This window comes from Sylvia atricapilla, chromosome 8, assembly GCF_009819655.1.
Source record: "Sylvia atricapilla isolate bSylAtr1 chromosome 8, bSylAtr1.pri, whole genome shotgun sequence".
Taxonomy (NCBI): domain Eukaryota; kingdom Metazoa; phylum Chordata; class Aves; order Passeriformes; family Sylviidae; genus Sylvia; species Sylvia atricapilla.
The window spans coordinates 31,018,012-31,033,993 of NC_089147.1; the positions used below are offsets into that span (position 1 = coordinate 31,018,012).

At 51.9% G+C, this 15,982-nt stretch overlaps 2 protein-coding genes across 2 annotated transcripts; both read right to left on the minus strand.

Annotated features, from left to right (window-relative positions):
* Positions 1-22: 22 nt before the first annotated feature.
* Positions 23-10,415, minus strand: PPA1 (inorganic pyrophosphatase 1). The gene is made up of 11 exons (XM_066324269.1): positions 10,310-10,415; positions 10,108-10,172; positions 7,090-7,143; positions 6,540-6,659; positions 4,786-4,872; positions 4,383-4,509; positions 3,760-3,887; positions 2,303-2,388; positions 2,000-2,069; positions 897-936; positions 23-353 (listed from the first exon to the last, which is right to left on the minus strand). Exons 1-11 carry the CDS (start codon positions 10,371-10,373, stop codon positions 322-324), a joined length of 873 nt encoding a protein of 290 aa, XP_066180366.1. The 5' UTR covers positions 10,374-10,415; the 3' UTR covers positions 23-321.
* Positions 10,416-11,731: 1,316 nt separating this feature from the next.
* Positions 11,732-14,067, minus strand: NPFFR1 (neuropeptide FF receptor 1). The gene is made up of 3 exons (XM_066324513.1): positions 13,662-14,067; positions 12,930-13,029; positions 11,732-12,600 (listed from the first exon to the last, which is right to left on the minus strand). The coding sequence occupies exons 1-3, from the start codon at positions 13,849-13,851 to the stop codon at positions 11,805-11,807; spliced, it is 1,086 nt and encodes a 361-aa protein (XP_066180610.1). The 5' UTR covers positions 13,852-14,067; the 3' UTR covers positions 11,732-11,804.
* Positions 14,068-15,982: the final 1,915 nt, after the last annotated feature.

A 15,982-nucleotide genomic window follows, 5' to 3' on the forward strand; every position in this document is an offset into this window, starting at 1 on the left:
AGGAGAGGGAGCCCCACAGCACTGGATTTCAGTAGTTTTTATTTCTAGCATCCATACACGTCCCAGGTGAGTGATCTCCTGTCATGACTTAGAGCACACCACACGACCATGCAAAAGCAGGGTTGTTTGGATTTTATAAATTACTTCTTCTGGCCTTCACCGGGCCTCAGCAGACACGTCACTTCTAGGGATGGAATTCTAATCAGCAAAGTTACAGGCAAGGTCTTCTTGCTGACACTGAAGCTATTTTTCTGGTCTATTACTGCACGTGGCAGCTCCTCAGTGGGAAGGACACAGCTGTCTCACCACCATCCTCGGGACTTAGTTTTTCTGGTAGTAGAACCATTTATCAACTGTGTGGGGCAGAAAAAAGGACCGGGTTAGTCCCCTGTGAGCCACCCAGTTATTTAGTAGTCATGGCCACGGCAGCGTGTATGTGTCACCTACTGCTCAGGGGCTTTCTCTGCTCCTGACAACAGCTCCTCAACACAGCAAACAGGTTCTGGCACAACCCTGTTTATGAGGATTTGTTTTCCCAAAGCAGTCACCCTTGCTCAGGCTGCCATTAGGAGCATCCATGACTTGATGCAGGCAAGGACAGCAGGCTAGGCTTCCCTCTGGCTCAGCTGACTCAGGGAGGCAAAGCCATTTGACCTCCAACTCCCATGCCCACATGGAAGACATGCATTTCTCCACAGGTTTATCCCCCATGAAGGGCTTGGAAGTGTCAGCCTAGCTCCTCTTTCTGCTCCCAACACTGCCCTCAGCTTGCCCTTGTGCTTTGTCCTGGCTACATCAACATCCAGGTTTAGTTCAGACCCTCATTCTCCTATGGACAGTTCCTCTGAGGAAGTCCCTGGTTGTACTGGGATGTCAGGGTGGGTTTTGAGACTCACCTTCAGGTGGGATGGGGCTGGCAGCTTTACACGGTGGTGCCTGAAATGAGAAGGGTGTTGTCAGAGACCAGAGGTGTCCCTGCACTCTCCACACATCATTTAGAGCTGCACAAGTCTTTCCTGAGCACCATTTAAGACCCTGTGGCAGCTGGCTAGCTGTGGGGGAACAACTGGGCTGGTGTGCAGAGTCCTGTCATTCCCAGAGCCTCCCCATTCCAGAGGTGCCCCCCAAGGTGCTCTCCTCCAAGTGCAGGCTCCTGGGCCATCTGATTCCCAGCACAAGCAGCTCCCACTCCAGAGTCTACACAGGTGCAAAGCAGCTGGTTTTGGGTATTTTTTTAACCTACAACATCGATTTAAAAAATACGGGGGGATAGAGGCACGAAGGACTATCTGAGAACTCCTCTGAAGAGTTTCCCTGGTATTCAACAACCAAAGAGAGAAAATTCCTGTCAGGTGACACATCCTCCATGAGGGCTTTCAAAAATCTCACTGAGATCCCTTTTTTGGGATACCAGCATTTTAGAAAACAAGACAATGGTTTTAAAGGTCTCTCCAAGGCTACAGAGAGACTCAGGTTTCCAGCTATGGAAGGAAAGGCGAGATTTGCATTGTAATTTTCCTGTCCCCTGCCTCTAAGCCCTTTCAGGTTTCCAACAGCAATACCCATCAAGTCTAAGGAGACACAATTCCTGAGGCTGGACGGAAAGAACTACACCTCTCTCAGTAGGAGAACTATGTGTTGAGACCTTCATTCTGAAGCTGCAAAATCCCTGGGGAATTACTCTCTTTTCTCAAAGGGAGATCTGTACTGTGAAGCTCTTGGAAGTCCAAATATTAAAATCCTCTCAGCTGACAGCCAAGCTACAAGTCAGAATTCAAACTCTGTTTGGGATTCCATCTCTTGGATGACTAAGGGCAGGGAGAAGCCTCTGGAGGAATGTCTGGTTTGCTCCACATCCATTCTATTTAACCAGAAGCAGGTGTTCAGCCACCCAAAACATTCTGAGCATGCCATGTGCCATTCACACAGAGAGGACAGCTCACCACACCGTTTTTCCCGACAATAACACCAGGATTTGGCCACTCAAACTGGTACTCACTGCTTCCACAGTAGCTTTTGCACAGTCTTGACTACAGCAGAAAGGGCTGTCAGACACCGTCAGGTTGGTGCTGGAAGACATTGGGCACTTGTGAGAATGCGCAAGCCCAGCCTTCCCTCCAGGAGCATTAAATAATGGAATATTAAGGCTGGCAGCTAACAGCTGCCAAGTGGAGGGGGAAGGCCTGGGGAAGACAGCCAGCAGCTAACAGAAAGCATGGCTCCACTCAGGAAGGGAAGTTCCTTCCAGGATTTTTAGTTTAGGGGAGAGGAAAAGTGCACATTACCACAAGCATTAACCTACCAGTTGATCCCCCCTCCGTCGGTTTTCTTCGTTATTAAAGCTTTCCAGTGTTCGTGGGTGCCTTTGATGACATCCAGGGCAAAATCCTGGAGTTGGAGATGAGAAAACAAAAGTCATGTCCTGTGGCAGCACTGGACCACCTTCTCCAGACTATCACTTACAAGGAGCTGATTTTAAAGAGCTCTGGAAGGGGCTGGAAGAAACCTCTTCCGCTCTGGTGTTGTTCAGGAAGAGCAGAAACTCCCAGCACACAAGAGCTGAAACAACCAGGATTGTACAGAATTGTTTTGCTTTCAAGATGGGAGGATCTGCCAAGGTCACAGAGTGAGCTTAGGGCCAAAAGAAACTGAACCCAATCTTGGGCCAGTACTCCATTATAAAAGCACCTCCACCCTCCTGCTCCTCCCACTCGGTTTGTCTTCAGCTTGCTGATCCAGGCCTATCCAGGAGCTCTCTTCCACTCCAGGCAAATGATTCAGGCCAGCAGGAAGGGACACGCAGCTGATCTGGCTTTGCAACTACTTAAAAATGAATTTGTTTCCAGGCATATCAAGCTCTTTCCTTAAAAATAAGCACTATATGCTCAAGCATTAACCTGTCAGTTGGACAAGGAAAAACACGCAGTTCTTTGTTGGTGCGAACGCCGGCACTAAATGTCCTGGTTTGATACCAAACCAAGCCAAATAAAACACTGCAGAGCATGTGTGAGGTTCTTAATCCTGATTTTCCAGTTTCCTTGCAAGGTTTCACCCATCCTGAGGGGCAGCAAGGTGTTCCAGCCTGACCAACCTTGTGCTGTGCTACAGCCAAAGCAGACAAGTCCTTCATGACTTCCATTTTCTTTCCCAGAGAGGACTTTTGGAAGAAATCCCCTCCTCTGCACCACCTCAGGAGCTCTGGGAGTTGAGTCACCTCACTGAACTTCCCAGTAGGAGTGAGGAAACCAGAACAGGATTTCACCTGCTTATCTGATCCAACCCAGAGAAGAGGGAGAGGAGCAGTGCTGCCAAGGCAGAGCCTTACTCACAGGGTGTGAGGGAACACTTCATGCCCGAAGGAAGAAGTGTTTTAACTCCTCAGTTAAGTTAAACTTGCACCAGGTTGCAATGGAACAAAGCCACCGGGCAAGGGAGGCAAAGGGTGATGCCAAGCTGCCTTTGCTCCAGAGATGGGGCAAATAAACCTGGTGTTTTCCACCTGGTTCTATGACACGGAGGCTCCTAGCCCTGAAGTGATCCCACATGAAGAAAATATTCAACAACACCACAGTGATAACCCCAGGCTTTTTTTTTTTTTTTTTTTTCTCTCTGGTATTCCTGCACTCACTAGGCTGGAAAAACAGCAGGATGAACTGAAATCAACTACCAGCAGCCCCACAACAATCCATTCTCTCAGCAACTCACTTGTGTCCCCACACACCCTAAGCTCAGGTTTTGGACAAAGGAAGGTGATCCTACCTTGCCTTTAAAGTCTCCATTAAAAGCAAACTGGTTTTCTGGCTTTCCATCAGGTACTTTGTATCTTCTGAACCAGTCCACAGTAGCTTCTAAGTATCCAGGCTTCATCCTTCTGACATCCTCGATGTCTGCCAGGAGACATGGGGTTTGTTAGCCAGAAACAGTAACAGAATTTACCAAATTACAGAATTTATGTGGCTCTGCTGAGTTGTTCTGGGCTGTGCACCTTTCAGCCCCTGCCCAAGCAGCCGTAGCAACATTTCAGACAGGTTCCCTGAAGACACAGTGAGTATCTCCTCAGGGAAATTAGTGTTTCATCCTCGGGGTGTGTATCCCCAGTGTCCCCAGGAGCCTGAACACATTTAAACAGCTTTGATTACAGCTTTGGGGGACAATCCCTTTCCTTCCACTGGACAGCCACCCTGTGTTTGGAATGCCAAGCTGTGCAGAGCACTGGCCACATGTGACAAACAGCAGTGAAATGTTTTGCTCTAGGATTGTCCTCCCAGCATCACATCTGATTAGCACCACAGCACAGAAGGAGCAAGCCCTGTCCTCACCTCCTGCAGGCTTTCATGGGAGAAAGGGAAGCACTGATCCTGCTCCTTCTCCCTGTAACTCACCATTGTAGCTGTCTGCTTCTGGGTCTTCAACGTTGATAGCAATTACCTTCCAGTCTGTCTCTCCCTCATCAATCAGAGCCAGCGTGCCCAGCACCTTCACTTTGATGACTTCTCCCCGAGAGCAGACCTGCAAGGACAAAGGCCACGTTGTCCACACTGATGCATCCAAGGGGTGCACAACAGGAGGCTGTGCAGGAGCTCAGCAAGCAGCCAGGCACCATGAAATTAGCTCTTGCTGTCAGCAGCTCATCAGCCCTGGCTCATCTCAGCAACAATCTCCAGAGGCAGCAGAGGGAAACATCACATTGTTAAGGGAGAGGAGGTAGGAAATGAATAATGTCCCTGGATAATTGACTTTGGAGACATTAATTACACGTTTCAGGAGACATTTAGGATGCGTTACCTTGCTTCCAATTTCACACACATCAATTGGATCGTTATCTCCACAGCAACCAGTATTTTCATCCTTGTGACCTGGGTCTTCCCAAGTCTGGGGAAAAAAAAAAAAACAAAAAAAAACCCAAACCAACACCAAAATCAGCTACACATAAGAATAAGAACTCACAGGTCTAAAGAGGTAGTAAAAAGTAGGTTTATTTTGGGCATGCAGTTGCCTGGAATAAACAGAGGATGGCCCACTTCACACCTGCTGCCAGGTCAGATATTTGGCCTACTGTTTCCCTCATGCCTGGAAAGTTTGAATTCAAGTTAAAAGGTCTCATCTTCCAAAAGATAAGGAGCTCCCTCCTACCCACAACCCCCCTTTCAACAACATTCCAGACTTCCTCCTCTGTCCCACAGCTGCGTAAAGGTGAAGTTCACATCTATAAAGGGCAATCGTTGATTTGGCTTCCTGCCTGTTCCTCTCCCTTATTCATTCCTTAGCAGAAGTTTCCTGAACTCCAGATAGCAGTCCAGCAGAGATGGAAGACAGACAGGGTGTATTGTTTCCCTTTAATTAAACAATTAAAGACACTGTTAACCCTCGAGAAGTGATAAGAATGTGGAGTCCCACTATACTCCTCAGTGAATCTCACCCACAGTGGTGAATGCCCATTCAAGGACACGACTCCAGAAGCCAATTAATTGAGTCCAAAAACAAGAGCTGTTTAAAACATGCTAAATACTTCATGCCCACTTGCATCACAAGGAACACGTACTCCTAAGGGGGTTGAGATATAAAAAGGAATGTTCTCCCCAAATTTCTGCGTGCCAGGACAGGACCAGTGTAGGTCTTGTGATGGATCCAGAGTGTTCAGGAAGATGCTTTGACACCTTGGTGGTGCTGTAAGGCCATTCACAAACACTATCACATTTCTCTACCAGGAAGTCTTATGCTCTTGATGCATAAACACCTTTGATCCACGAACACATGACAGAGCAAAGGCATCAAAAGACACAATTGTGCACAAAGAAACAGGCACCAGAATCCATTCAAGCAGGAAACAACTCAACTTCGAGGCCCTGTGTTAAGCCATGTGAGGAAAACACTTGACATGTGCTACTGTCAAGAGCAGGAATACCAAATTCAGCGTGTTTGCCTGTGATCTGTCACTGACAGCTTATTTCTCTGAAGGAAACTCCAGCCTTAGAGAACATCAGAGGCAAACAGCCTTGTCTGAAGTCCCTCTTTATCTAGCAGTCCCCAGCCATTTAAGAGCACGTGTCCAGATGTCACTATCATGGTCCCATGTCACCAGCTGTTTCTGGGAAGGCACATCTGTGCAGTGGTGGGCATTGGCAAGAAGAGTCTCCCATAAAGATTCAGCCTAAATCCTGCACCATTAGGATAAAACCTTGTGCTCTGCCAGGCAGGAACTGAAGGCACTGCCTTGCCAGAAAGACAATGACAGCTCCCTTCAGCCACAGAGAAGGACCTGCCAGCTCCTGCCCAAGCGACCTCTGAGCAGCTGCTCAACCTCAGGGAGCTTGTTTCTAACATCAGATAGAAGCCTAAAACTTGGGATTTCTGCTTAATAATATCCCTGTTTTTCTGACAGGTTCTCTCCCTCAGCAGGACAATATATCCAGCTGCAAGCACCGTGCTCCAGATCAGACTCTCTGCTGATTTTTTTTGCTGATCAATACAGTAGCAATAGCAGGAACCCTCCCTTCTCCCCACCAGGATGGATGAGCCACTGGGATAACCCACAGTACCTGTGGGATGGCACCGTAATTCCAGATGTAGCCCTTGTGGGGAAATACGTTTGCTACGAAGCGCAGTTTCCCTTTCTTCACATCTTGCTTAATTGGGTTTAAGGGTTCCTTTGTGGAAATCTGCAAGAAAAGTGACATAAATCCCTCTGCTATAGGCTTTATGAATAAAAAAAAAGTAATTTTTTAAATGGAACTGACAAACCAAGGAACCAGGAGATGATGCCAATGCCAGTGGCAGATACTGGACAACTCCTGTTGCATTGCCATCCCTTGGGATATGGTTTCCAGCAGACTTACAAACCTTGGAATCACGTGGGGTTAAGAGCCATAAAATATTGCTTTAATCAGAAGCCACTGGAGAACACCAAGGCATTCCAACTTCTGCAATTTCAGCCTCCACACCAGACCTCCAGCATTAAGCAAATACTGACAGGAGAAGTTAGAAACCATTCTGATTTGGGTAGTGGAATTGAGGAGGAACCAACAAGGTGGAATTGAGGAGGGATCTACAAAAAGCCAAGGATTAAGACTGGGACTGTAATGCAGTTACCTCCATTTTAGCATTTGTCCATCGAGGTACCTCCACGACCATGTTGAAGACATTCTGAAGAAAGCAAAAGAGCAGTGAGTGGGAAGGAATCTTGGGGCCACACGTTAAACTAGGGAACACATAGCAGTGAGCACAGAAACCAGCCAGTTCACCTGAAACCATAAGGGTTTTCTGCTGGTTTTTTTGGGGGGGGTTTTTGGGGGGTTTTTTTTGTTTTTTTTTTTTTTGTTTTTTGGTGCTAATTTTGAGACAGCTGATAAAAGCCCTGTAGGGCAGTCAGTCACACATCGTCACTCCAAGCTGAATCCCACAAAACACCAAACCCAGACTGAGGTTCTCACATGTTCTCCGTCAGTTACTACCTACAAACACCTCCATCACATTCCTAGGCTATAGGAACAGGTTAAATCAATGGCAAACAGCTGCACACAAACTGCCCTGGACATAACAAAATGGGGTTTGGGCCATATTTATTAAACTATTTATTAAATACTAAGTGTTTAATGCTCCTGAAAGAGCCACTCTGGCCACTCAGAAAAGACAAGAGCAACAGGACAAGCCATCTATTTAATAGTGTGGGTGTCTATGTACTGCCCTGAATGAGTGAGATCATCACTCCCAAATATTCTAGTCATTATGTGGGGAAGGATGCCCCTTCTCCAAGCTGACACTCCTGTAAAAGCAGACCTTGCTAGAGGCATGGTGTGAGGATAAAAACGTGGGGGAGAAATGCAGAGCCACATCTCTCTGTATCTCGTTTACAGGTGGTACTTGAAAACATCTCCTGTTGATCCAGCTGGATTTAGAGTTCAATTTCAGCCTCCTGTCCAAGAAAACAAGCTTTTCCATGCCTGAACCTTAACATGTGCTGTTTGAAGAGATTACAGCTTTTTAACAAAAAGTCAAACCTTGCTCCCTGGCCTGGACAAGGAGGTTTCTAATCCCCAATACTTAAGCAGTATTAGCATGGCAAAGTCCCTCGAACCTGTATTGCCCCATAATTGGATTGATATTGTGCAACAAGTGCTGTTACATCACTGACTTTGCCCACACCCTTACCTAGCAGAGCTTTATTACAACCCCTTAATTGCAGGGGGTCACTGCTCATTTGCATTTTGAATGCAGAAAGACACAGAACTATTTATATTCCTAACTCGAGGGAAGGAATGAGGCAACTGGAACAGGATTTGCAGGCTGGGAAAGATTACTTGGGGCTGCATCTTTGTAAGGATTTAAGCTTCCCCGTGGTCCAGCTTGGCCAAAGACACACAAGGAGTAGCCCAAGGTCATCCCTTTGCAGTGACACAGGTCCAGGTAAGGTCAACACAGTCCAGCCTGAGACTGATAAAAACACTCTGCAATCCTCTCAGCGTCTTAGGAGTCTGAGGATAAAGATCAAGGAGCCCAGACAGAGTGGGACAACCTTTTGCTCAGAGCTGGGCCCTGTAACTGTAGCTGGCAGCCCACCTGCTAAGGATGAGTAAAGCCTCAGTGTTGAGGCACTCAGGCCACAGAGAGAGCCTCATGGGACCAGCACTATTGTGTAACTTCGGGGACTTTGACCTTCAGCTATTGTGACTTTTTTCTCTGAATGACTTGGCACAGAGGTGCTGGCAGCAGCACTGCGTGCCTGAGGGCACACCAGTAGCTCAGTTTCCCTAAGCATGACCATTTCAAGGAACTCCTCCTCACCTCTGTACTCACTCCCCTGCTCCTTCCTCCCCTGTTCTGCAGGCATTTTGCAAAGTGTGGCATTATCTGGATTTTCCTTTGTCTGGGTTACCTGCCAGGCACCTACACTGGGAACTGCTTCCCTACTCGACCACTGCTTCACCGCTGTCCTTGATGAACACAATCCATCTTTTCCCTTCTGAGAAGGCAAAAGCCACTTCAGACTTCCCAGAGCACATCAGGTAGCTCCATCACCTTCACCTCAGTAGCTCAATCAGCTGCTTTTTAGAAGTTCATCTCTCAGCTCCGCAAAATTCTTTTTTCCTTTCCCAGAACCACTCCCCACCTCTGAATTTCAGCTCTCTCTAACAAGTAGTAGTTGCTCCACCACATTTCTTGAGCTGCACAGCTTTTTAGTACATGTCAGAGAAAGAAACAAGCTACAACAGTAAAGGACACAGTCAGAGAGCTGAAGCTGGGGCATTTTTTTACTCAGTGCAGCCTAATTTGACTAACCACTGGCTGCTAGAAGGATGTGAAAGCCCTGCAGCACTGCAAGGGGCAGGTTCTGCCAGGGAAGAGGTCTCAAGAGATGCTACAGCAGGAATTTAACCTGTTCTCTGTTTAGTGTTGGATTATACTGCAGGCATAAAGTGCCCGTACTGCAGCCAAAACCCAAGCCTGAAATATCATGCAGCATCCGTAAGAATGGATGTAGATATTAGAGAAAAAGCAGTTTTCTGCTTAGCTAACCCAAAACGCCTGCATGAGTAAGCTCAAGCCAACCACTCGCTTCTCTGACGCAAAAAATGAGAATGAGATCATCCGTTCTCCTGTGCTGGGTCGCTCCACCCGAGGCGAGGATGGTGAGAAACCCATTCCTTGCAGGATGAGGCAATGACTCCATGAGGTGCTCCTGCAGTGTGGGGAGCTGGGAGCCTCCCCGGGGTGTCCCAGGCTGCAGAACTCCCTGATCCCTTGGATGCTTCAGGACTCCCTGGTCGCCTGCATGTTTCCAGATCCCCTGGTCCCTTGGATGTTTCAGGACCTCAGATCTGGATGTTTCAGGTCCCCTGATCCCCTGTGTGTTCCAAGGTCCCCTGGATGTTTCAGGACCCAAATTCCCTGTGTGTTCCCAGGTCCCCACGCCCCTTGGATGTTTCAGGACCTCGGACCTCCTGGATGTTCCAGGACTCCGGGTCCCCCGTGTGTTCCCAGATCCCCTGGATGTTCCAGGACCCCGGGTCCCCCGTGTGTTCCCAGATCCCCTGGATGTTCCAGGACCCCAGATCTCCCGGATGTTTCAGGACTCCCCGATCCCCTGCGTGTTTCAGGACCTCCTCTTACCTTCCCGGCGTCCGCGTAGAGGGGGATGTCGTGGAACGGCGAGATGTAGCGCCCGGCGGCATCCTCTGCAAGGCAAAGGGAGGGGGCCGACAGTGAGACGGGGGGGACACCGCGGCAGCGCCCAGCCGAGCGGACTGAGGCGAGCCCCGGCGGGGTGCGGAGGGGCAGGAAGGGGCGCGGGGGCGGCGGCCGGGGCACTCACTGAAGAAGAGCCGGTACTCGGGGCTGTGCGGCCCGGCGCGCTCCTCCACGCCGTACCCCGACATCGCCGCGCACGCGCCCGCGCTCGCCGCCGCCGGGGGGGCACTGCGCAGGCGCCGCGCGGGCGCGCTCCCGGCCCGCCCCCGCGCCACGCGGCGCCTCAGGGAACGGCCCGGGCCGCCTGGGAACGGCGCTTCCCGGCATGGAATGGTCCGGCCCGGCTTGGAACGGTTCTGCTCGCCACAGCTGCAAGAGCATGGGCTGCCATGGACCGGCACGGCATGGTGCTAGCCCAGCACGGTTCAGCACGGTGCTAGTCCAGCACGGTTCAGCGCGGTGCTAGCCCAGCACGGTTCAGCTTTTTCCTAGCCCAGCACGGTTAAGCACGGTGCTAGCCCAGCACGGTTCAGCATGCTCTTAGCCCAGCACGGTTCAGCATGCTCTTAGCCCAGCACGGTTCAGCTTTTTCCTAGCCCAGCACGGTTAAGCACGGTGCTAGCCCAGCACGGTTCAGCATGCTCTTAGCCCAGCACGGTTCAGCATGCTCTTAGCCCAGCACGGTTCAGCTTTTTCCTAGCCCAGCACGGTTAAGCACGGTGCTAGCCCAGCACGGTTCAGCATGCTCTTAGCCCAGCACGGTTAAGCACGGTGCTAGCCCAGCACGGTTCAGCACGGCCACGGTAGCAGGCGGCAGCGTGGTTGAACACAGTCTGATCCTGCCTGGTATGGCCAGAGAAGTGTGGGCTGGGAAATCTGGCACGGCACGATTCTGCCCAGCATAGGTATGACAGCATGAGGTGGCATGGACTGGCATGGCATGGCTTGGTCCTGCATGGCATGGCCACTGCAGTATGTGGGGTGTGATCCAGAATGGCCACAAATGCAAGGAGTGGTGTTGTCCTGCGCAGCGTGGTTTGGTCTAGCAGGGACACGATAGCATGAGATGGCATGGTCCAGCCCAGCTTGGGCCAGTGTGGCCACAGCAGTATGGGATGCCTTGGTACAGCACAGCCACAGCATCGTCCATCCATGGAATGGCCATGGGAATGGTCCATTCCCCATGGCCATGAGAGCATGGGGTAGCATGGTCCAGCACAATATGGCTTGGTCCTGCCTGGCATGGGCATGGCAGTGTGGTTTGGCATGGTCCTGCATGGCATGGCTTGGTCCAGCCCAGCATGGTGCTGCGTGCCTCTGCATGGCGTGGCAAAGCATGGCACAGAACGACTCATTCTCCTGCACTTCTCCTGGATCCCTACATTCCCTGGTCTCATTCCTGGACTGGGGCTGGGTGAGGGGGGTTCTGGACGGGGTCCAGGGGTCTGCGGTGCCAGGGTCTTGGGATGGTGCCATGGGGGAAATGGAGGAGCCTAGCCAGGGACAAGGCATCAGTAAGGACACACTTTTATTTTGATGTCTCATGGCCATAATGTGGCAAATCCCCACTCCCCACCCTACAAGCCCTTGGTCCAGAGTGGTTTGGTGGCCGTGGCTCCTCAGCTGTCCCATGCGGGGACACCAGCGTGGCGCGGGGCCAGCGGCCCTGACTTGGACACGGCTGGGGAGTCAGTGGTTGGTGCCTGGGTGAAGACACGGTTGCGGGTGCCCAAGAGGGTCCCTTGGCCGTGGCTCCAGGGGGTGTAGGGCCTGCGCTGGCAGTGGAGCGAGCAGAGGGGGGCCCTGAAGACCTCCTGGAAGCCCCTCCGGAAGTTCTCGTTGAAGTAGCCATAGATGATGGGGTTGGCGCTGCTGTTGAAGAAGGCCAGCCAGTGGGCAAAGGGGTAGATGTAGACGGTGAGCAGGTGGAGCTGGCCCTCACTCAGCCGCCCGTAGTCCGTCAGCAGCATCAGCGTCCAGAGGGGCAGCCAGGAGATGGTGAAGAAGAGGGCCACAATGATGAGCATGTTGATGACCTTGGCCTTCCTCCGGGAGATCCTCCTCCCCTCCGGCTCCTCTCCGCTGTGGGCAGGTGCCACCGACTTGAAGAGCTTGAAGGCAATGCGTGCATACATGATGACAATGAGGGTGAGGGGAGCCACATAGATGTGGGAGAAGAGGACGGTGGTGTAGATCCTCCTCATCCCTGTCTCAGGCCAAGCCTCCCAACAGGAGTAGAGAGGGTAGGAGTTGTTGTAGGTGTCCACCATGAAGTGGTGCTCCTCCCTGGTGACAGTCAGGGTGACAGCAGCGGGGCACATGATGAGCAGAGCCAGCACCCAGATGATGGTGATGGTCAGCAGGGCTTTCCTCAGTGTCAGCTTCTGCCGGAACGGGTGGACGATGCAGCGAAACCTGTGGGAGAACAGCTGGTGGTGGCTTTGGGCTCCTGGTGGGGACATCCCTGGGCAAGGAGGGCAGCCTGGATCCAGGAGTGGGAATGGAGGGTGAGGTGGGCTGCTCTTTACACGTGTCTTTTGGTGGCAGAGATAGGCTGGTGTTTTCAGCCCAGTGTGGGAAAGGACACTTTGCCGGAATGCCCCATGGACAGCTCCTGGAGAGCTATGACAGGCTCCTGCTCCTGACACTCTCAGGAGCTTTCCCACAATGGGAACTGCACAAGGCACCTGGACCTGCTGGAGATTGCTTGGTCCGCATGTGCCCACATCCCCATGCCAACGTACCTCTCCACAGCAATGGCGACCAGCGTGAAGACAGAAGCGGAGACGGACATGCCCTGCACCAGGCCGCTCATTTTGCACATGGTGTTGTCAAAGGGCCAACCTGTGAGGGGACACCGTGGAGGCTGTAGGTGCCTCTGGCTCGCCCAGCTCCCTTTAGGCGTCCCCTGACATCCACTGTGTTGTTGCTGGGGGATGCTAAGTCCTGCTCCTAAAAGGGGGCTTGTGTGGAGATAGTCTTTACTAGCATAGATCCTTAAAGCAGAACCCCAAAATTGGTAAAAAAGACTGAGACATTACACTTAGAAACTGATGGCTCTCGTTTTTTCTATCAACTTTGGGGTCCTCAGTCAGGACTTTCATCTTGTTTCTTGACCCTAATACCAAGGCAATAAATAGATCACACCCAATAATCAATAAATGCAAACCCTGCCCTATGGCCTGGCTGCTGCTGCAGCTGAACCCTCCGAACTCCCTTATCATTGAAAAGGTCAACAGGCAGAGCTGAGCCAGCATGGGTTGAAGGGGGATGCAAGAAGAATAGGAGGTTTTTTCAGCATTGCTTGATGAAGAATGGCTGCACTTCAAACAAATATGCAAATGCAGCATTAGGATCAAACTTATTTTACCACAAATGGCCAAAACCTAAAAAAAAAAAAAAGAAAAAAAAAAAAAAGAATGTTCCCCACTCATGCATGGGAGGACACTGTCTCTCCAATCCTGTGCCCTGCTCACCTGTGATGAGGTTGTCCACCAGGGTGGTGGGCATGCAGAAGATGCCCACCAGCAGGTCGCTGATGGCCAGGTTGAGGAGGAACATGTTGGTGACCGTGCGCATCTGGCGGTTCTTCACCACGACGAAGCACACCAGCACATTGCCAATCACGCACATGAGGAAGATGAAGGTGTAGGCCAGGATGAACATGAGAGCCACGGGGGAGGAATGCTGGTAGTATGCCAGGAAGGTGTAGTTCTCCCTCAGGAGGTGGCTGGTGCTGGAGTTGGGCCACCAGGTCCCATTGGAAGGGCCTGGGGAACAGAAGGCAGGAAAATGAAGCTGAGAGAGAATAAAGCAATTGTTCCCTTAATTTCTTAATGCCTCCTGAGGTGGGTTTTCATATTTGTCCTAGTGCCCAGACTGGCTGGGGGCATGTCCTGCTGGGCTCATTGTCGTGCCCCAACATGTTTCCTCCTCCTTGGGTTACACAGCCCAAGGCTCTGCAGTACCTGGCTGAATTATTATTTTATATGGTTATTGTTTGATACAATTGATGTAATTATTATTTGATATAATTCTTGTTTGATACCATTATTACTTGATACCATTATTATTTGCATCATTCTTTTTATGAGTAATTAGGGCCACCCGGAAGACATCCTGGTCTCGTGGGCCCTGTTTTAGGGATGATGCAAGGAAGACAAATCCACCTCCCGACATTCCAATGCTCCGGCCTCATGGGAGCTGTATCCGTGTGCGCCCAGTCACGGCTGGCCTGGGAGCATCCCTGCCCCCGGGTGGCTGCCGCTGCTTCTCCTTGTACTCCCAAGGTTTACGATTCGATATTCCGCAAAATCTTGTTCTCCCTGGCAAAGCCGCAATAACCAGGGGAAAGGGGCTGGGGCACAGGACACCCTCCCCTCCCATCTAAAGTGATAGCTGTCGTTCCCATCATTATCTGGGAGCTTCTGATGGGGGCGCGGGGGCAGCATTTTGTCACTGCGGGGAGCGGGGCTCGGCGGCTGCCACCCTGGGCTTCCCCAGGCCGGGCTCCGGGAGGATGCCGGCCGTGGGCAGGAGCTGCCTGCAGCGGTAACGGGGCTGACTCCAGGGGAATCCAGGCTGCAGTGGTGAGGCGAGTAAAGGCACGTTTTAGCTTTAGCTTGCACGCCTGCAGGTCAGCCCTGCGCTGAGACAGCCCTCCAAAGCCGCTGTGTGATGGGCAGCGGAGCATCCCCCCGTCCCTGTGCCGATGTCCATGCTCAGCTCTCCAGCTGAGATGCTTTTCCCAGCCGCCGGGACCACCCGATTCCTCAAGGTTCCGGCAGGCAGGAGGGGCCTATGCAGCCCCTAACACCCCAGCCCTGGGTGCAGGATTTGGGCAACACCTTTCCAGTGGGGATTCAGAAAGGCGCTGGGGGGGCTTGCAGCCAACACAGAAGAAGGAGCCTCTTGGAGAGGCGAGGGAGTAGCAGGATCGAGGAGGCAAGATTCTCCAGATGACTGAACCAGCTTCGTAAGCAGGAGCTATAACAAAGACTGTGATGAGATTGCCCAAAACCTGTGATATTATACCTAAAACTTTGCTGGACTTCATCTTTTGGGGTTGCAGTGCAGCATAAGCAGGAGGTTGGTATTCTATGGAATTGGAGGTGGTTTTAAAAGCAAGGTGGAAGATGGGGAAAGGAAAATAAGGGGCTGCTGAGCACCCGGGTTGGTGGCGGATGGATGAATGAGTGGCTAGATGGATGAATGGGAGGAGGGATGGATGGATGGATGGATGCAGGCATCCTCAGTTCAGCAGTGACACCTCGGACGTGGTGACAAGGGGATGGGGGGACCGGACGGGAGGCGATGGACCACCTGCCTCCCTGCTTGGCTGTGGGAAACCACGACAGGCAAAGGCTGGTCTGATGGAATAGGGGGCTGGGATGAGGGCTGGATAGCTTTTTTAGGGGGTAAAATACGTCAGGCTTGGCACTCACCTCCGCCGGTCGGACCCGGCTCCGGGGGCTGCATCGCTGCCGTGCAGAGGCTACCGCCGGAGGCGACCTGCTGCCCGGGGAGGGGTCACAGCCCGCCCCCCGTCCCTCCCTTCTTCCCTCCCGCCCGGTCCGGAGCGCCGGTGCCGCCGCGCCGGTTGCGGCTGCTCGCCGGCTGCAGCGGAGAAGGGGAGGGGGCGCGGGGGGAAAGAGCCTCCTATCGCCATGGAGACCGGGGGACCCGCACGCAGCCCCCACGGATGATGAGGCAGAGCGGGGGCGGGCAGCCCACGCGGGGCAAGGAGAGGGAAGGAGCAAGTTCCCTCCTTAGGGAGAGTCGGGGTCTGTGTGTCCCC

Bases quoted from the DNA above. Each gene is read 5' to 3' on its own strand.
- PPA1 (XM_066324269.1), bottom strand. From the start codon at position 10,373: ATGTCGGGGTACGGCGTGGAGGAGCGCGCCGGGCCGCACAGCCCCGAG. The intron at 7,144-10,107 runs GTAAGAGGAGGT...TGCTTTCTTCAG, and splicing joins TCTACGCGGACGCCGGGAAG to AATGTCTTCAACATGGTCGT. The intron at 3,888-4,382 runs GTGAGTTACAGG...GTCTCCTGGCAG, and splicing joins AGAAGCAGACAGCTACAATG to ACATCGAGGATGTCAGAAGG.
- NPFFR1 (XM_066324513.1), bottom strand. From the start codon at position 13,851: ATGTTCATCCTGGCCTACACCTTCATCTTCCTCATGTGCGTGATTGGC. The intron at 13,030-13,661 runs GTGAGCAGGGCA...GTCCCCTCACAG, and splicing joins GGTGGACAACCTCATCACAG to GTTGGCCCTTTGACAACACC. The intron at 12,601-12,929 runs GTACGTTGGCAT...GTTCTCCCACAG, and splicing joins GTCGCCATTGCTGTGGAGAG to GTTTCGCTGCATCGTCCACC.